Source organism: Aspergillus neoniger (genome assembly GCF_003184625.1).
Source record: "Aspergillus neoniger CBS 115656 unplaced genomic scaffold BO87scaffold_26, whole genome shotgun sequence".
NCBI lineage: Eukaryota > Fungi > Ascomycota > Eurotiomycetes > Eurotiales > Aspergillaceae > Aspergillus > Aspergillus neoniger.
This window is the reverse complement of record NW_020291154.1, coordinates 515,098-533,366: the sequence shown is the minus strand read 5'-3', so window position 1 is coordinate 533,366 and position 18,269 is coordinate 515,098. Positions and strand designations below refer to the sequence as shown.

The 18,269-nt window shown below is 49.0% G+C and overlaps 8 protein-coding genes and 1 non-coding gene across 9 annotated transcripts; 5 read left to right on the top strand and 4 right to left on the bottom strand.

Annotated features, from left to right (window-relative positions):
• Positions 1–248: 248 nt before the first annotated feature.
• On the top strand, positions 249–2,198 carry BO87DRAFT_441595 (putative MFS transporter; the record flags this gene model as incomplete). Its single annotated transcript, XM_025628013.1, has 5 exons — positions 249–415; positions 469–870; positions 931–1,634; positions 1,690–1,794; positions 1,857–2,198. 5 exons carry the CDS (start codon positions 249–251, stop codon positions 2,069–2,071), a joined length of 1,593 nt encoding a protein of 530 aa, XP_025477528.1. The 3' UTR covers positions 2,072–2,198.
• Positions 2,118–3,066, bottom strand: BO87DRAFT_378682 (DUF4267 domain-containing protein). Its single transcript, XM_025623854.1, has 2 exons — positions 2,935–3,066; positions 2,118–2,827 (listed from the first exon to the last, which is right to left on the bottom strand). The coding sequence occupies exon 2, from the start codon at positions 2,774–2,776 to the stop codon at positions 2,357–2,359; it is 420 nt and encodes a 139-aa protein (XP_025477527.1). The 5' UTR covers positions 2,777–2,827; positions 2,935–3,066; the 3' UTR covers positions 2,118–2,356.
• A 744-nt stretch (positions 3,067–3,810) lies between these two features.
• On the bottom strand, positions 3,811–5,150 carry BO87DRAFT_378681 (Hsp20/alpha crystallin family protein). Its single transcript, XM_025623853.1, has one exon. The coding sequence runs from the start codon at positions 4,993–4,995 to the stop codon at positions 3,991–3,993; it is 1,005 nt and encodes a 334-aa protein (XP_025477526.1). The 5' UTR covers positions 4,996–5,150; the 3' UTR covers positions 3,811–3,990.
• A 1,252-nt stretch (positions 5,151–6,402) lies between these two features.
• BO87DRAFT_378680 (amidase) lies at positions 6,403–8,349 on the top strand. Its single transcript, XM_025623852.1, has 4 exons — positions 6,403–7,386; positions 7,440–7,566; positions 7,622–7,741; positions 7,801–8,349. The coding sequence occupies exons 1-4, from the start codon at positions 6,502–6,504 to the stop codon at positions 8,163–8,165; spliced, it is 1,497 nt and encodes a 498-aa protein (XP_025477525.1). The 5' UTR covers positions 6,403–6,501; the 3' UTR covers positions 8,166–8,349.
• Positions 8,338–9,736, bottom strand: BO87DRAFT_461082 (uncharacterized protein; the record flags this gene model as incomplete). Its single annotated transcript, XM_025629065.1, has 7 exons — positions 8,338–8,739; positions 8,796–8,863; positions 8,917–9,059; positions 9,112–9,336; positions 9,396–9,500; positions 9,557–9,595; positions 9,671–9,736. 7 exons carry the CDS (start codon positions 9,734–9,736, stop codon positions 8,372–8,374), a joined length of 1,014 nt encoding a protein of 337 aa, XP_025477524.1. The 3' UTR covers positions 8,338–8,371.
• Positions 9,737–10,726: 990 nt separating this feature from the next.
• On the top strand, positions 10,727–12,530 carry BO87DRAFT_399113 (putative GABA permease; the record flags this gene model as incomplete). Its single annotated transcript, XM_025625409.1, has 5 exons — positions 10,727–10,846; positions 10,910–11,094; positions 11,165–11,258; positions 11,376–11,726; positions 11,808–12,530. 5 exons carry the CDS (start codon positions 10,727–10,729, stop codon positions 12,528–12,530), a joined length of 1,473 nt encoding a protein of 490 aa, XP_025477523.1.
• Positions 12,531–12,963: 433 nt separating this feature from the next.
• Positions 12,964–13,053, top strand: BO87DRAFT_t185. Its single transcript has one exon. It is a non-coding gene; the product is annotated as a tRNA-Asp (tRNA).
• Positions 13,054–13,907: 854 nt separating this feature from the next.
• BO87DRAFT_441586 (acetoacetate decarboxylase family protein) lies at positions 13,908–14,660 on the top strand (the record flags this gene model as incomplete). Its single annotated transcript, XM_025628012.1, has 1 exon — positions 13,908–14,660. The coding sequence occupies one exon, from the start codon at positions 13,908–13,910 to the stop codon at positions 14,658–14,660; it is 753 nt and encodes a 250-aa protein (XP_025477522.1).
• Positions 14,661–14,873: 213 nt separating this feature from the next.
• Positions 14,874–16,716, bottom strand: BO87DRAFT_364000 (putative FAD-dependent oxygenase). The gene is made up of 2 exons (XM_025621722.1): positions 16,376–16,716; positions 14,874–16,263 (listed from the first exon to the last, which is right to left on the bottom strand). The coding sequence occupies exons 1-2, from the start codon at positions 16,628–16,630 to the stop codon at positions 15,016–15,018; spliced, it is 1,503 nt and encodes a 500-aa protein (XP_025477521.1). The 5' UTR covers positions 16,631–16,716; the 3' UTR covers positions 14,874–15,015.
• Positions 16,717–18,269: the final 1,553 nt, after the last annotated feature.

Genomic DNA, 18,269 nt, shown 5'->3' with positions numbered 1-18,269 from the left:
ATTGCAAGCCGAAGTGAACTGGCCGCGCCCGAGATCTCCCCCACAACCCTATTCTTCTTACCCCAGATTTGGACTCCACATCCCTTGACAGTCCACGTCGATCATTTGGCCTCTGACATCTGCACGAGCCACGAGCCAAATGAGGGGCCCAGCCCGCAGCTTATAAGGAGCTTGGCCAGGAGGATCTCCTCAGTATCCCCACCCACTACATTACCTACCCGACTATTGTAAGAAGACGACATCACTTCATGGCGACCAGAGACCCTAAATCCTCGGTTGGGACGGTGCAGAAGATTATGGATGAGGATAACCACCCTCATCGTTCGTTGGGCCATGTTCGCCTGCGCCATCATGAAACCAACGAGGTTATTCTGGTCCCTACTCCGTCGGATGACCCAAACGATCCACTACGATGGTATATACAATGCCCGCGCTTGCATATAGCTCGTCGCTAATATCTTCCCCTAGGTCTACCTCGTACAAGATTTACATTGCCATTCTTGTCTCTCTGGCCATGGTGATGTGCAACTTCATGTCCGCCGGTCCGACCGTCGCCATGGTGGATGTCGCGGCCGATTTCAACTCGAGTGTGTCTCGCGCAGCCTACTTTTTCAACAATAGTGCGCTGCTGCAGGGCGTCTCCAACTTGATCTGGGTTCCACTCCTCAATAAGTATGGTCGGCGGCCCATCTACGTATCAGCATACGTGCTCTATTTCTTCATGATTCTGGGAGCCGGGTTGGCAAAGACCTATGCCGGTGAGCTTACCACCCGTACCATCCTGGGTGTCGGTGCCGGGGCAGGAGAGTGTCTAGCCCCAGTCACTATTGCCGATGTCTTCTATCTCCACCAGCGCGGTTATGGCATGGCGTAAGTGAACGATGTAGATCAATATGCAAGCTCTGAAGCTGATTCTCCTCCGCTCCCTAGAATCTATAACTCCGCTTTGAGCGCGGGTGTCTCCTTTGGCATCATCATCTCTGGCCTGGTGACGATCAATCACTCCTGGCGTGTGATATACTGGGTCGGCTGCGGACTTGTCGGTGCTCTGTGGATTGTGGTTGTCTTCTTCTTCCCGGAGACCGCATTTCGTCGAACAGATAATGCGGATGATCTTTACAACACGCAGAAGCATGCCGAGCATGTCGAGTCCCGGGGAGAAGAGAGACTTTCCCGCAGACAGAGCTATCTGCAGAGTCTGCGCTTTTGGTCCGGTCACACATACACAGACGAGTCCCTGTGGCGGATGTTCATCCGACCTTTCGGTCTCATTCTGCTGCCTCCGATCTTCTGGGCGACCATCGTCATGTCCGTGACAATCGGCTTCCTCGTGGCGGTCACATCAAACTTTGCCACTGCTTTTAGCGAAACGTATGGGTTTGCTTCCTGGCAGAGTGGATTGTGCTTCATTGCCGGCATGCTGGGCTGTTTCTTCGGTACCTTTGCGGGAGGGCCCTTTTCTGACTGGGTGGCCGATTATCTCACCAAGCGCAACGGTGGTATTCGAGAGCCGGAAATGCGTCTGCCCGCTATTATACCTAGTGTGATCGCCGCTCCATTGGCGCTACTGCTGTATGGCTTTGGCACCGATCGCGCCTGGCACTGGATTGTGCCAACGATTAGTCTTGGATTATGTATATCACCCCCGTCGCACCTATGACATTAACCTTTGCTAATGCAATTACACAGTATCATTTGCCATTAGTCAAGGGACAAATGTCTCATTTGTGTATTGCGTTGATGCTTACCGACCGGTGGCTGGTGAAGTCGCCGTCACTCAGCTGGCTTTCAAATGTAGGACCCATATTTCTTGTTCTTTTATGTTGAAGTAACCGTATCACTGACATCTCAATAAGCCTGCTTCGGGTTCCTGCTATCTTTCTATACCAACACCTGGATTGCCGAATCAGGCTATGCGGCTGCCTTTGGCGCCATGGCGGGCATTTCGGGAGGCTGTCTGCTGTTCTTTATCCCGTTGTATTTGTGGGGACGGCATATTCGCATGGCATCGATGAAGTGGCCCTTCGTCCAATTTGTGTTCTGGAAGGATGATCGGGAGGTTGGGGAGTAATGTGCCAGATGGGGGAAAGATGAGGAGTGAAAATAGCCTTCCTTTGCTTTCAAACGGATGGAGCAGCTGTAGCGCCTTCAATTATGTGTATGCGTCGGCCATTCTTCCCTGAAAAAAATGACTTCATGTTTTACGCCGTAGTCTACGACCATCATGATCAAGGCGATATTATAATGGACGCTATACGTTATTTAAACCACCAGGAAATCCCTTGCTACGTTTAGAGCTCAGCTTACTCCACGAGCATTATGGATCAGGCCAATCTGTGGACTGGTCCCAGACTCCCTACGCACAAGCCCTCCACCAGGCCCACGCCCCAAATCCCACGCATGTAATCCAGTGTCCAAAGGCCTTGGTCTTGAGCGCCTCGCCCCCATTCGCCCAGACAACGAACCCATCGGCAAGGCCAACCAGCGCGCAGACGCCGGCGAAGATGGTAACGGCGGTTTCCTGACCGTAGTACTGCAGGGCAAGCAGTGTCAGACCGTAGCTCGTCTCTCGAATGCCCTTGATGTACATGAGGGGAGAAACTGCGCCGGGTGGAGGGGTGCGTTTGTTGCCATGGGTAGAAGCGGAAGAAGCGGCGGGTTCGAAGGGTAAGCCGAAACGCGGATACTCGGGGCCAGGGCGAGCCAGTGCATGGCAGCCCAGGGCGAGGGTCAGGCTACCCAGGATGTAGGCTGGGAAAGGACTGAAGGTGGTCATGTCGATTGCCGGTTTGGAAAAGGTCACGATCGATGGTATATGTATCGGAGTCTAAGACGCTCATCGAGCGGGTCAGTTTGTTGCCACTGCGGAGAGCATATTTGGCTTGAGGGAAAGAGGAATATTGTGGCTGGAGTGACACTTGGTTGGTGACCCACCTTCGCGCCGGGAAGTAAGCGTTTGATCTCCGTGGTAGGCGCAGCTCTCTCCAAGTGTGGACTATGAGGGTTGATTCAGAGCACAACTGACGATCAATGGTGAATGCTTGAATCCGGAGGAGATTGAGAAAGAAATAGAAAGACTTTCATCACCATGTTGGAGGTGGTGAGACCGAGACAGTAGTACTTTGTAGGGTATTAACTGGACTGGGTACACAAAGCAGCTGACAGCGTTAGTCCCGATTGGGACTAGTGCTGATGTCAAGAACAATTAGTGGTTGTGATTGGTGGGATTGGGCGGCGCATCCCGCTTTCCCTCCTGCCTGCAGGCCTCAGGCATGCAGAACAGTTCACGTCCCTTTCCAACACCCCTTCAACATAGTATTATTCCTACATCAGTGAAGCTAATGATGCGCGAAACTGTAGACGCTGGTATATTGCCAAGCTCCAACCGGCCTCACTGTCACGACCAAGTTTAAGAACCCCTCCTTCTCGGAGCCAGCCCTACTAGCAAGCGTATATATTTTGAACTTTACACTACTATAGCTACTAACAAGCACACTAGCAGCCGGCATCAACTGTCTTTTAGCGGTCGTAGCAAGTATATTTAAAAAGCACAATATCTGCTCTTACTCATAATTAGTTACTGTACAATTGAATGCTAGGATCCCTCGATGGTGAAGTTACTACCACTACTGCTACTTTGGTATAACCCGTATGCGGGATATCCAAATCCGGAAGGAGATCGGAAAGCCGAGGCAGACATCACGTGCTCCAGTGTCATTCCTTTCCTCATTTTGGCTGGTTTTTACAAAGTAGTACTCGTTCGTACTAATTGACTAACTACCTAATTACTGAGCATCAACTGTGAAGATTTTCATCATGTGGGAGATGTGGGGATCAGAGATCCCATTTTCATTTCATTAAGTACAATATGATCGCAAATAACCATCGATCTTGATAACAATAACAACAACAAACAGTTTAACACCTGAGTCATATCACTCCATCATGGAAGAAATCTGATAGCGCTTTCCAAAAAGAAGAAAAAAATTTTCACTGCACATCCACACGCGTTACCATCACCACATCCGTTTCCACCTTGGGCAACTTGATGTTCAACACTCCATTCTCCATCTCGGCCGTGATGCCCTCGACATGCACCTCCACGGGCTGGAAAATACTGCCCAATCGTACCTGACGGTCAAAAGTCCCCACGCGACGTTCATCCAACGCCAATGTCTTCAACAATTCCTCATCGCCAGGACGCTCAATCGTTCCGCTGACATTCAGCTCGAACTTCTTCGGGTCCCACTTCACTTCCACCGCTTCCTTCTTCGCTCCGGGAAGCGAAACATGCACTAGAAAGGCCTCAGTAGTATCGAATACATCCACCTCGGGGTGGAAAAAGTCGCCGCGCTTGTGATGCTTGCCGTGATGATGGTGGCCGAACTCCTTGAATCCAAATGGGCCAAAGCCACGGTGCGGTCCGCCCCGACCACCATGCTTGAAGCCACCGCGCATGTGTCTACCCCCGTAGGGCCCGAACCGACCATGCGGCCCATGGCCGAAGCCGCCATGGGGGCCAAATACACCGTGGGGTCCATGAAAATCAGCTCCCCAAGCTCCAAATGCGCCGGGATGAAGGGGGTGGTCGAATTTCCCCCATGGACCGCGGCCATGGCGACCGGGTCCATGACGGCCCTTGCCGCCTCTGGCATGGAAACCGCCGTGGCGACCATGACGCTTGCATTTCCGGGGTTCGTCATGGTCTTCCTCGTCGGAGGAGGAAGAGGAGGGTTCGTCATCTTCGGCAGTCTCGGTCTGGGTAGGTTCTTCGTCTTCAGTCACAGGCTCTCCGCGGCGGTGACGGCGGTGGTGAGGGCCATGGCGGCCGCGATGGGGCAGATCGAAGTCTCCAGCACCGGCAAAGTGTTCGCCATGAGGCATGTGGTTGTGGTTGAAACCGGCGAAGAAAGGGTGAGCAAAGCTTGGTTCTTCCATGCTGGCGACGACTTCCCAGTAGTGAGGGAGTTGATTGAGATCACGGATGTTGGCCATGTTGGTTCTTATGGTATACTTGTTGTGGTTGGGGTTCGTATGATATGAGTTTTCAGCTAATGCTTGAGTGTTGGATTGTGTAAAGAGGAGAAGGTATTGATGAGAGGGTATAGAATGAGGACTCGGAATGATTGTGATGATCAAGGGAAGTTTGTCAAGGTAAGCTGTCTCCCTTATATAGATCCTGCTTCAGGCATCCATGATAGCTACTCTACATGATCTACGCCACAAGCTGTGATAGTCGTCGTAATCCTTCTTCCTCGATTGGCGTCGCCACAGCCCGGAGATTAGCATATGCCGACTCGGATATCCTAATGCCCTTCGGGCTTTTCCCAATACGTCACCGCTACTAACCCAATGTGGTATGTGCTGATGAGTCATTATCGGCCTTGCGGAGCTAGTTACCTAGTTAAGCAGCCGGAGCTTTAAGTCCGACGGTGAATTGCTGCGCCACAGCAACAGCGACAGCCTTATCCCCGCAGTCCGAGCCTCGCTGTCTCTGCCGGTGGCGCTTCATGTGCAAAGGATTGAAGCTCATTCATGGCTCCATTGGACCAGACCTTGCTTTTTGCCCCATGAGTCATGAGTTATACAGGTGTTTGATGTTAAGCCAAGCATCTGACGCTGCGGTTCTCAAAGTGGCGCCGTCGAGACCACTCTTCTCGGGTGGTTCCTCTCCGACTGGTCGTCGGACTAGGCTACACCCCAACCCTGCCATGGTTGATCGGGCCTTCAGCCTTATCGGTGGATTTTTTCGGGCTGTTGAGGTCCCGAACGACCGGCCAGTCATTTTTACATCGTCATAGTGCGCAGAACAGCTATGCACTCTTGCGTCAGGAGATACTTTCGATATGGACTTTTAGTTAGAAACAATGGAAGTTAGAGCAAGAGTTTGAGCGACTGGCTCAGGGGATTATAACCAGCGATCCACGCTTCAAGCATTACTTATATGGGCACCGTCGGCAATAGTAAGATGTGTTGGCTACACTGCAAATCGTGCAGGAGGGCCTGGAAGAGAACTATGTATACGATGTCTCCGAGCCTCAATGCGGATAAAAGTATGTGGGTGGGAATTGATGATTTCGGGGATGACAGTCCTCATTGATTGTAGCAAAGTACGAAACCTATAGTCATTCAATAGGCTACATCTTCTCCCTTAGTATGAACACCATACCAACCCTGGCAAATTATACTATCCACAACCGATTACCAAATTTACGCCTATGAATGTATCCATTAGGGTGAGATAGAAGATAAGCTAGGATTCTTCAGTCATTGACCAGTGCTGATATGCTATCTTGCATGACGTGCGAGTAAGCACTTAACCCAAAGTGGATGTGCCGATGATATCCAGAGAGATAACCAACCCACATGAAACTGCTGCCTGTCAGTGTAGGTTACGATGATCACATTTCTAGCAAACAGATCCAGGGGATGAGATATCCTTGATTCTATCAAATACATTGTCCTCCAAAGACATCAGGACGATTGGATAAATTCGATAGCATGGATGAATGGGACGTCCTAACCGCAACGGCAACTCAGCTTAGCCAGCTGTTGTACCGGGGCCACACAACTAGTGTGAAGATCGTCAAGGCCTACCTCGCTCAAATAGTCCGGCACAATGAATCTGGCCTGAAGCTGCATGCAATAATCTCCGTCAATGCCGAAGCTGCTCTTGCTCAAGCCGCAGCCTGCGACGACGAAAGATCGCAGGGCAAGATTCGAAGCCCACTTCATGGAATTCCAATTATAATAAAAGACGCGATCATCACGTCCGAGTCCCTAGGACTACCTACTACGGTCGGCGCCGCTGCGTTCAAGGACACCTATGGACGGAAGAACGCATCTATCATAGAAACTCTTCTAGACCGTGGCATGATCATCCTCGCCAAAGCCAGTCTGACGGAATTCTGCGGCCTGAAGGCGACGTGCATGACCGCCGGTTGGTCAGCAGTAAATGGACAAACTCAGTCACCTTATATCAAGGGTGGTTTTCGATCGAACGATCTGTTCATCGGTCGCTCTGGACCGGGAGGCTCCTCGTCTGGGTCGGCAGTGGGTGTTTCAGCCGGCTTTGCGCCGTTATCGCTGGGGACGGAAACTTCGGGTTCAGTCTGCATGCCAGCAAATCGGGCGGGATTGTACTCTATCACTGCCACTCGAGGGAGTGTCCCAATGGACGGAATCTTTCGCTTAAGCAAAGACTTTGATAAGTTGGGTGCTATGGCTAAGTGTCCCGAAGACCTAGGTCTGTTGATGCCACTTCTCAATGGCACGCGCTTGGATTCTGCAAAGTGGAGCGACGTCTCGGTCGGTTTTGTCGATCCAATTGTATGGGATGCGTTTGGATTCCAAAAGAGCCAGGACAAGAATATGGAAAGTCAGATTGTAAGTCTCCTTCTATTCTATGGTACGAGCGGGCTTCACCTGACGCTTGATAGCTCGATAGGTACGATTGGGCAAGAGCGCAAATATCTCTTCGAGGAGGCCGGGTTGTCTACCCCGTAGATTTGCCGACGATGGAGAGCCTTCGCTTTGAAGGCAAAAGCGTAAACTACACCGTTGCATGTACGCTTATCGCCTCCCCAGAATGGTTGTCGACAATGGCTCATGAGTATTACAGTCCATGAATTTCCAAGGTTATTTGAAGAGTATTGCTCCCTCCTGGTAGAGCCCAAGGTCACATCGGTTCCAAAACTGATCCAATACAATGGAGAACATGCCTCATCTGCCATGCCGCAGCGTAAGTGATTTCACCATATGTTCCATATGTTTGAAAGTCCGAATACTCATATCTCGTAGCACATACAGATCAAACTGACCTCGAGGAGACCCTCAAATCAACATTGACAGGAGAGAAAGCTACGGCAGCCAAGGCCTACGCTCAACACTTGGCCGGTCGCGACGGCATCGATGCGACACTTCAGAAAAATCATCTTAACCTGATGATTGGTCCAGGTGATTGTGCAATTTGTGCAGTGGCGGCTCTTGCAGGCTATCCCACTGCTATGGTTCCACTTGATCGCTTGGAAGGTCCTGGTGGGCTGGGCCAGCCTCAGGGGCTAATGCTGATTACTAGTGCAGGTGGTGAAGCAAAGATCCTGGCATTCATGCAGTTGTGGAAACAGGTTGTGGGTGATTGGAAAATCCCCCCTTTGCTGCTCTAATGGGAAACATTGAGACCTATCCCGTCTTATATGCCTGACCTTTCTTACGTGCTATCCTGGATGGGTCATCTGTTAAAATAATTGAGGCTTATATTGAGACGATATATAAGCAGTTTCCTTGGAGAAGTTGAAGAGTAAAGCTTTCCAAACACTGTGTGTTATAATGGGTTTTATTTGTATAGGGATATTATTAAGGGCCATGAGAGCTATCGATCCTCTACCTCCACTGTAATGTCCACCGTCATTAACACTCCGCCCCCCTTGTCTCCATCAGTCAAACGTTTCGTGCTATCACTGAAGCTTGACCTTTTGATGGTCGACTTCCTCTTTACAGAAACGACCGAGTCAATTGTCGCCAATTCCGTGTGCCCTTTCCCTTTACTTCCATGACTTCCAAGTGTAGAATTGTGTCCGTATGGATGAGTATGTTTCAGCTCGACCTCATCAGGCAGTCTGGTGGTGATTAGGCCGGAATGTAAGCCCGCAAAAATATGGTACAGCGTGGGTAGGCAGACGATGGTGACGGTTGAGCAAGTCATGGCCTGTTGGCAGATTGTGGGGTTAACGACGGTCCCTAGATTCAAGGTGAAATCAGTATGAGTGGGTGAAGAGGAAAAAAATGGTACTAACATGTTATATCAGTCGAGAGAAGGTATGATGGTAGAAGGGCGAGGTGTGCAATGGCCAGTGCTACTACACTGTACCATTGGTCAGTGGCTTATGTTTCCTAGGGGTTGGATGGGCAAGGTACATTATGCGTGCTGAGAAAGCAGCTAGAATCTTCACCCTTGTCGTGAGTGTCAATTGGACATTGCGCATCATGAAGAATGGGATGACCACGATGACAAGTTCTGTTATTATGTGTATTATCGAGATAGGATAGAGAATCGAGCCCTTATGTAAAGTCAAAACACACACATCCACAAGTCTCCTGTAGTATGCATACCTTCCCAGCACAGTGAGAGGAGCTGTAGAGCCACGGGTCAGGCATCTCGCATTGGAATGCAATCCCAAAGACGGCGAAAATGGTCCAGGCCGCTACAAGGCCGACGGTGATGCGACAAGTCTGGCGGATGCCGCGATGGGGAGTCAATTTCCAGACGAGCAGCGTGGTAGAGAATTCTGATAATGAGAGGACAATGACATGGAGGAGCTGCGCAGCGTAGAGGTACTAAATCACAGATTCAAGTTCGGTGACTGCTCGTTGGAAATGCTATGGAAAGAACTGACCTTGCTAGCTGTCTGGATGGCTGTGTCACTCAGACTGGCAATATGTCGGCCTATCCCACCGTCAACTCCTTTTTGTATCACTGCCACCTCGGCAATTAGTAGCACCTAAGTACAATAACTGATTAGAGGATTCTGTGCTCCGTGGGCCGTTAACCACCCACCAGAGCTAGCCATACGGGTGTATGGACAGCAGACCGACGCTGTTTGAAGTAGAGCACCGAGCATAGCTTTGCTGCCACAAAGGTAATGGCGACAATTTAAAGTGCAACAGATACGAGAGTTATGAGTGGTCCATGATTGTCATCTGAGAGTGTCTCGAAGGGAGCTTCGGTCTCAGCCATGATCACGGTGATGGAAGGACATAATCGAATAGTCAATAAGTTAGAGACGGAGTCGGATGACAGAGCAGATTATAGCGAAAGTAAAATCTCGAGAGAGGATATCTGTTTATTGGCGCAGTAATCGGAGTATGCTTGGCTACCGGGATCATAATCCTTGTCGTGCTGGTCGGCGTGTAAACGAGGTGGACGAGACCTCATGTCGCCGGTTCAACACTAGTCCCCTGGAGTCAGGCACCAACAATTGATCATACCATCACCCCTGTGTTCGATGTTGCAGAAAGACTTTCCTTTGAAAGTTACGTTTTGTTGCCACTGTTGACATGCCTAGCACTTCCAAACTCTAGGATTGTGGCCCAGGAGCCTGGCTGCTATCTGTGATCCAACCCTCGTAATTGTCCTGGCGAGTATAGATTTTCCTGCGAGATTGCTCCGCTGAAGCTAGCTAATTATTTTGTCGCAACGGACGGAGTCATTCTAGGCGCAACTTACGCTGTGGGGGATCAGTGGTGGATTCTCCGATGGTCCGAGCCCGGAGATGCTGCTAATGCACCCTAAATGCCTTCCGTGCCGTTAGTCCCATTAACCGGCGTCGAGACCCCATGTCACTCAATCTAAACAGCGGGGTCGCCCTCTTTTAGTTCGATGTTTCTGCCCATTGTTTGCTTAGAATGCTCTTTCGCTCAAACGACAGTTGCAGATGGTCGCATGCCGCGTCACCAGAATCGGCCAGAGTGTCTGCAAAGACACAGCGCCATCATTCCACTTCCAGACAATGTCCGGAGGGTTCCCTGAAATCGGCCTGCATGGCATCCCTGCATTTATTTGAGCCTACCCCGAAGTCGGACGCTCGAGGTTCCGAAATATTTCCTAGTCCTTTTGGTGCCATTTGTCCCTATCTAGAAAGTTGCATTGTGGGCGATTCTTCCATCAGCACCGCCACTTGGTGCACTCTTTTCTGAAAACTGATATCATTGACACCGCTTGTATAAGATGCTAGATGAGGAGGTTGAAATGAAAAGCGGCAGTGCCGTCCGATCCACGGTTGCTGATGGAAGCCCGCGTGGTGCTGCAAGCAGCAGCGTCGAGTACCGTCAGCGACAGAAGCTAGACGTACATGATTGCCCTCATCTGAATCACCCCCCAGTTTCCGCATGCTAACATGGTTCTTTCCAGCGATACTTGAATTTCTTCTCCTCCCTCGCGTCCTCTGCGACTCTTCTGGCGTCATGGGAATCGGCTGGAGGGAGCCTGCAGGCCGGTCTTTTCAACGGAGGTCCTGCTGCCATTGTGTATGGAATTATAATCAGTGGTGTGGGGAATCTGGCAATCGCCACTTCACTTGCTGAACTCGCATCAGTGTACGTGGTTCCTGTTCACTATAGAGTTGTTTCAAGAAACTATTGCTGATCAAACATTTCGATCCTCCAGGCACCCGACGGCTGGGGCGCAGTATCACTGGAGCTACGTTCTGGCACCACGCTACCGGCGCTTCATCAGTTTCTTTCAAGGTTACACCTTCACAGTTACATCTGTATTCTGGCTGGACATAATAAACTGACTAGTCGTGGATCTGTACAGGTTGGGTTACCGTACGTTTGTTGGCCCCTCGAGCACTGTACCTTTTTCTAACACAAGCCAGTTCTTTTCATGGGCTGCACTGGCCTGCATATCGCCCTATTTCATCGGCACCGAGATTGAAGGAATGGCTATCCTGGCCTATCCGGACTATGATGCAAAACGGTGGCAGGGAACTCTGCTCATGTGGGCAGTAGTCCTAATCCCGATCGTCATCAATATCTTCGCCAGGCGCCTGCTCGCCATCATCGAAGTTGCAGCCGGGGTGATGCACGTTGTCTTCCTTCCCGTGATGATTGCGACATTTGTTATTCTGGCCCCGCGCAATTCCAATGCTTTTGTCTGGGATACTTTTGTGAGTGGCCTCAGTGGCTGGGAAAACCCAGGAGTCGTGTATTCCGTGGGACTATTGGGCGTCATCACCCCCGCCCTGACCATACTACGAACCAACTAACCAATCAATTTAGGAGTCGACGGCATCATCCACATGTCGGAGGAAGTCAAGAACGCTAAAGTCGTTATTCCTCGGTCGATGATCTACGGCACCATAATCAACTCTATCATGGCATTTGGCTATCTCATCACCGTCCTTTATTGTATGGGCGACTACACCGCTGCCCTTACGAGTCCGACAGGATACCCCATCATTACCATCGCCTACCAAGCCACCGGCTCCAAAGCAGCCACATACGTGCTTATGTCCATGGGCATGCTTCCGGGCTGGATTACACTGTTCAATGGTCTTGCTTCTGTCACCCGACTTACATGGGCCTTCGCGCGAGACAACGGCCTTCCGTTCTCTGATTTCTTCGTCAAGGTTGATCCACGATTTAAAATCCCAATTCGGGCATTGTTCCTCGTTACAACATTGGTAATTCTTCTCTCCTTTATTCAGATCGGGTCATCAGCCGCCTTTAACGCCATTCTCTCCTTGAGTACGTTGGGGTTATATATCTCATATCTGATCCCATTGGTTCTTCTGGTGTGGAAAAGGTTCACCGCACCGAAAGACATTCCACAGGGGGCATTCTCTCTGGGAAAGTGGGGGCTGCCCATCAATCTGGTAGCAATCCTTTTCGCCATCTACTTCTCCATCTTTTTACCCTTTCCGTCTGAGGTGCCGGTCACTGGGGAGACCATGAATTATGCTGGGCCGGTGTTGGGCTTTGTGATGCTATTTGCCATTGGGGATTGGCTGGTGCGAGGCCGCCATAAGTAGAATGGCCCAACAATGTCGTATTCGCGAGAGTGATGGGGTTCTCACTGGGTTGAAATTGAAGGTGTCGAGGTTATGATGAGGCAGTTGCATCATGCTCGTGATCATCGCACAGTCGATATATATAAATGTACTCAATGTATACTTATACAGACACTCCTTGTCAAAAATATATAATCATGACAATAGGAAGTCTACTTCAGCACGACTGTTTCACGACCTAGAACCAGTAAATAGAGATTATCCTAGCCAGTGCGTATGTAAAAGCTGAAGTTGTGAAGATTACTTGGTTGGAAATACCGCCCCATTTTGGCATTGAGTACTTCAGATTTCACCCATATCCAACCAGCCCAGCGAACCTTTCGCTTGCAAGGCGTACACTTTCTATTACAATTAATGTTCATGAGATAAGATTCTCGCTTAAACCTTTATCCAATCCTCGATGGTCTAACGGTCATGATTTCCGCTTGTCAATCCCTTTCGGGAACAAGCGCGGGAGACCTGGGTTCGACTCCCAGTCGGGGAGACTCCTTTTTTCGGCAGCAAAAATATACTGCGACCGCTAGTTTCAGCACTTTATCTTGATTCTCCTTTTCTTCTCTTTCGTATCATTTGTTTTTTATCTTTATCTTTATTTTTTTTGCTTAGGGGTTCCCAAACTAGGCTGCGTAGGTATAGCCGTACTGATCGGTGTCCGGCTTTCTATATATTACCTATCTCCTTCACATAATGCGACGAAATGACTTCATTTGGCCCTCCAACTGACCCGTGTTATTGGGTTTATTGTGATCTGCCATTTATAGACATTTGATGTCTAATCATTGATGAACTTTCCACTCCCCATTAAGTATTCATGAAGTACAAACCTGCTTGGACGAACCAATCATCTGAACTGTCATCCTCTGACGTCCAGATAGCTCTGTCGCTTGAAGGTAGGAAGCTGCAGCACCCTTCCAACCCCGGCAGAGGTTCGGAGCCGGCGGCTGTACATCCCGTGAGAATACAAATCTCATGGTCAGATTTGCAGTAAAACAGCCTAGACTTGCTCGGGTACAGAGTTTGATCTTGGTGGGGAACAAAGAGACCCTCGTATTCGAGACCGGGTCACTGAGAAATAAGCTTAAACAAGCATCTTGTTTGGAACAATTAAGCTTCGCTCGGCAGCGATACGGAGAAAATGGCTGGACCCCTTCTCTAACTCGTAATCTACATCGTATCCCAGCCCCAATCCACCCACCCAGCTGCCATGGTCGTCTGCTGGGATTATGGTATATCTGAGATCCCCTCCCCGAGTTTGCCCATGCAAAGTCCCGCGAAAGCTCTCTAAAAGGGATAACTACCCCACTAGTAAGCCTTGCCATCAAAAGCACGACATCAAAAATGCCTTTCGGTACCTTCGAGCTCACTGGGGATGCCATTCCTCAATACGCACCACCATATCCCACCGGCGACTGCGACTTCACCGGCTCAACCATCCTAGTCATAACCTACCGTACGACCGCACAAAGCGTCGCTCCCTTCGTTCCCAACATGCTTGAACTGGAGGACGAGCCTCTCATCACCGTCCGCCTCCTCCGACACAGCATGACTTCCTTCGGCCCATACAACGAGTACACCCACGGCGTGGACGTGCGCTACCGCGGGGAGAAATATGAATTTTTCCTCTCCCTCATCCTTGACAACGATTCTCCCGTCCTAGCTGGCCGAGAGCAATACGGCTTTCCCAAGAAGTTCGGTACAGTGGAGTTCCATCCGTCTGAGCCATGTGGAACCCGAGTGATGCGCGGACATGTCGAGCACCCTCCACACCAGAAGATCCTACAGATGAACTACAGTCCCGTTCGGAAGCAGGCGGTCCCGGATGTAGGGATGGCGGTCGAAACACGCTGTATGAATCTACGTGTGCTGCCTTCGCCGATTGCAGGACAGCCTCCATCTGTGAGGGAGTTGATGCCTCTGGCGCTTAAAATCACGGCGAAGGAGATCTGGGAGGGTGAGGGTTCAGTGTCGTTCCCCGAGCCGTCAGAAGTGGATCCGATGCATCGGATTGAGATTGTGCGGTATGAAAGTGCGCATTTCTTGCGAGAGGCTAATCTTTGGCTCGGTCCGACGGGGGATGTTTATTCTGTTTAGCAATGGCGTGCTACTTAGTTATGTGGGTAATGGGAAGTTGGACCGACATCAGGCATTCTCTGGTTCCTTTCCTGATGCAAACACTGTTAATAGCTCACCAGGGAATTTCAATGTGCTACCATTAATTTGAATCACCCCCAGTTATGTTTCTCAAATTGTGTATGGATCAAAGTCTCTATGGCAATGTTACGATATGCATGGAATCAGTGCATCGACCTCTGCAGGTTGACTAAAGTTCTATAGTGTGGCTGCTCTCTAAGCGCGAACTAAGAATTCCGCAAGTTAATGCAAAATAATCCTTTTCATTGATATTAAGCGTTGACAAATGCCGCAGGTTTGATTTTCTATACCCCCTTCAAGGGATAGGTGCATAGTAGCTAAACTTGCCCGTAGGGTCATACTTGGCCTTCAATGACCGCAGACGCTGCTGACGCCATCCCTCGCTACCATACAGCTGCTGGGGCGTCTCATCACCATGGGCATAGTTGACATACGCGCGGATATCCTCGCGATCAGTACCAGCAAAGAGAATGTTGCGCAGCTCCTGGCCCAAATTAGCCCCGCGGCGATCAAGCTCGGCGCCGTCAGGGAAGTAGTTGATCATGGGAGCAGCCAGCACGTTCTCATTACGGAATGCGAAAGCGCTCGACCGGCTGTCGATATTATGGACACCGCCAACAGAGTATCCCTCGAACATGAAGATGGAGTTGTTGAACGCCGAGGAGCCGCGGGTGGCATTGGCGTAGACGTCCCATGCCGTCTGCTGGGCAGTGACGTTGTACGTTTCGAGGTAGATCGGGTAACGGGGGTTGGCCATGCCCATCTTCTGGCAGGGTGCGGAGTCAACAGCAACCTCGGTCCATGCGGCGAGATCCTTGTATGTGCCGTTGTTGGGCGACACGGAAATAGGTCCGATCTTGCGGAAAGGCGCGGTGTAGACGGAATCGACGGTTTTCACTCCCTCCTGGATGATATAGAAGATGATGACCGGGTTGTTGGGATCGGCATCTGCATTGTTCATCCAGTAGGACCAGTTAATCACGCCAGCGGCCTGGGTGCCGTTCTTGATCAGGTAGTCATTGGCAGCCTGGTAGACCTCGGCAACCTTGTCGCCACTGAATGTCAGCGTTTCGATGGCCCAATCGCTGTATTCAATGTCATAGACCTTCATAGTGAGGGAAGTGACGATGCCAAAGTTGTGGCCTGCGCCCTTAACAGCCCACCAGAGGTCCGAGTTGGCGTCGATGTGAGTCAGGGTGCCGTTGGCCAAGACGATATTCATCGATACAAACTGATCCAAAACGAGGCCGTGGTGGCCTTGGAGCCAACCATGTCCACCACCAAGAGCAGGACCGACAAGACTGACACATTCGCAGGTTCCAGTCACAGTCTGCTTTCCTGCGGCCCAAAGCTGATCGGTGACCTCCTTGGACATGGTGCCACCTCCGATATTCGCGGTCTTGCCATCAGCTGCAACCTCGACACTGTTCAGCTGGCCCATGTAGATAGCGATGCCATGAGTCATTTCGCCGAGGGAGATGAGTGCACCGTGCACACCATTGTAGGTCAGGAAGGGAACATCCTTCTGATTGGCGAATTTCACCTGCAGGATCAATTAGCAACGAAATCAAGTCAAAAGACATGAAAGGCCGAAGGTGAGGTAGAAGGGGAGAAACAGGCAAATCAAGGGATGGCTACAAAGGTTGGAGACATACAATTTCGGCGACATCGTTTTCGGTGCCAGGAACCACGACAACATTAACCTCGGGTTCATCGAGAACGGACCACCGCGTGGTGGCATTTGTGAAACCACTCGAGCCCGGGAAATAGACCTGGGAGGTGTTGGACAGTCTACCCGAGAGAGTCTTGAGGTCACTTTCCCAGCTGGAGGAGCGAGGGATTTGCTGTGAGACCGTGGCGAATGCCCAGGCGGCGATGGCCGTGAGCACCTCCATCTTGAGTCGAAACATGGCGCCAGAGAGAGAGAGTTCCCGATCGGCAATTGAGATGCGGTGGGAATAAAAAGAAAAACGATGCAAAAAGCAAAAATAAGAACAAGGGGACCTGGCAAGATGACTACGGCGGTTAATAGCGGCCATCGGGCAAAAACGATTTTTGGTGTTTACTGCCGGCAGAATTAGTATGTAGCTGATTGGATCATGTAGCTTATCTAACATATCTATATTTAGTATCTATATGAAGCTGTACGTACACCATTAGATGACTTGCTTGGCTTTACTATACAGATAACTACTAGTCCTGAGCACTACAAAGAAATACAAGTCTTACCCAGGATATTATACACAGGTATCCCGTATAACTGGAGTACAGGTACAGGTACAGATATATATTAATAATTAAGGAAATAGTATTATACTTACCTAGGCTTGCTCCGTCCACGGGTCCTAATTATCCTTAATAATAATAGACTCATTATCAATGATAATAATGACTAGCACCTCCGTAATGTCCGGATCCTTCTCCTTGATTAGAGAATCTGAATATATTAAAAATATTAGTATAATAACCACTTTTTTCTTCTTTTTCTTTTCTTCTATAATAATAGCATCCTTACAAAAGATCCCTGATACAGGTAATCCCCTGCTAATAACAGGTATAAAAAGCTGAACTTCCTATAGAATACTCTATACTAAATCTCAGATAGTACAGCTGTTACCAGTATCAGGCTATTTACAGTTAGCGTAAATACCACTGAATATACCTGGTAAATAGTAATATTCTGGAAAAACACTCTCTGTACTAGCACAGTATCTAAAATACAGGACTAGTAGATAAATTTTCTGAGATTATATCAGCAAAGTATTAATATAACTTACTTAGTATATTATAATCTAGTAAGTATAAATCCAGCTGTATCAGAACTTAACAGATTATGCCCCTGGCCGGGCAAGTACTTGCAGTTCTATATTAGTATATATAAATAAATATAATTAATCTAGATTTCTTGCAGGAATTATAAAATTAACACTAACCAGAAGCCCCTTGTACAACAAGTTCCAGTATAATTATAGATTACAGAGGACAGAAAAGAGCAGACAGTAGCTGGCAGGCAGATTAGAAAAAAAAAGAGAAGTACCAACGCAGCAGTTGTTATTATTATTATTATTACTATATAAATATATTTTTGAGTTAGTTTTATTTTGTATAATACAGATAAGATAGATAAATAAAAAATTAAGCTTAATAATCTATTTTTAATCATCTAGCACATACAATATATTGGTAGTGGTGGTGGTAGTTAGTAGTAATAATTAATAGTAGTAGTAATTAGTAGTAGTAATAGTAGTGATAGTAGTAGTAGATATATTAATAAAAAACAGAAAAAAAAGATAGAAATTACTTAATAGTATTAAGATGCGGGCTGGCAGGGGTAGTAGAAAGATAGCTTAAACAGGAAACAGAAACAGGCAGGAGACTGGCTGGCTAATTATAGTCAGGCTATATACAGAAAGATAGATAAAATATAGCTCAAAGTTATAAACGGGATCTGGAAAGCTGGAGAATTTTATATTTCTTTAGATTACATGTCCGGGCAGCCAGTCTGGGCAGTACTTTATAGCTGGTACTATAATAGTATTTTCTTCTTTC

Coding starts and splice junctions, on each gene's coding strand:
- BO87DRAFT_378682 (XM_025623854.1), bottom strand. CDS start 2,776: ATGACCACCTTCAGTCCTTTCCCAGCCTACATCCTGGGTAGCCTGACC.
- BO87DRAFT_378681 (XM_025623853.1), bottom strand. CDS start 4,995: ATGGCCAACATCCGTGATCTCAATCAACTCCCTCACTACTGGGAAGTC.
- BO87DRAFT_378680 (XM_025623852.1), top strand. CDS start 6,502: ATGGATGAATGGGACGTCCTAACCGCAACGGCAACTCAGCTTAGCCAG. Junction 7,567..7,621: donor CGTAAACTACACCGTTGCAT/GTACGCTTATCG, acceptor TGAGTATTACAG/TCCATGAATTTCCAAGGTTA. Junction 7,742..7,800: donor CTCATCTGCCATGCCGCAGC/GTAAGTGATTTC, acceptor CATATCTCGTAG/CACATACAGATCAAACTGAC.
- BO87DRAFT_364000 (XM_025621722.1), bottom strand. CDS start 16,630: ATGTTTCGACTCAAGATGGAGGTGCTCACGGCCATCGCCGCCTGGGCA. Junction 16,264..16,375: donor AAAACGATGTCGCCGAAATT/GTATGTCTCCAA, acceptor TTGATCCTGCAG/GTGAAATTCGCCAATCAGAA.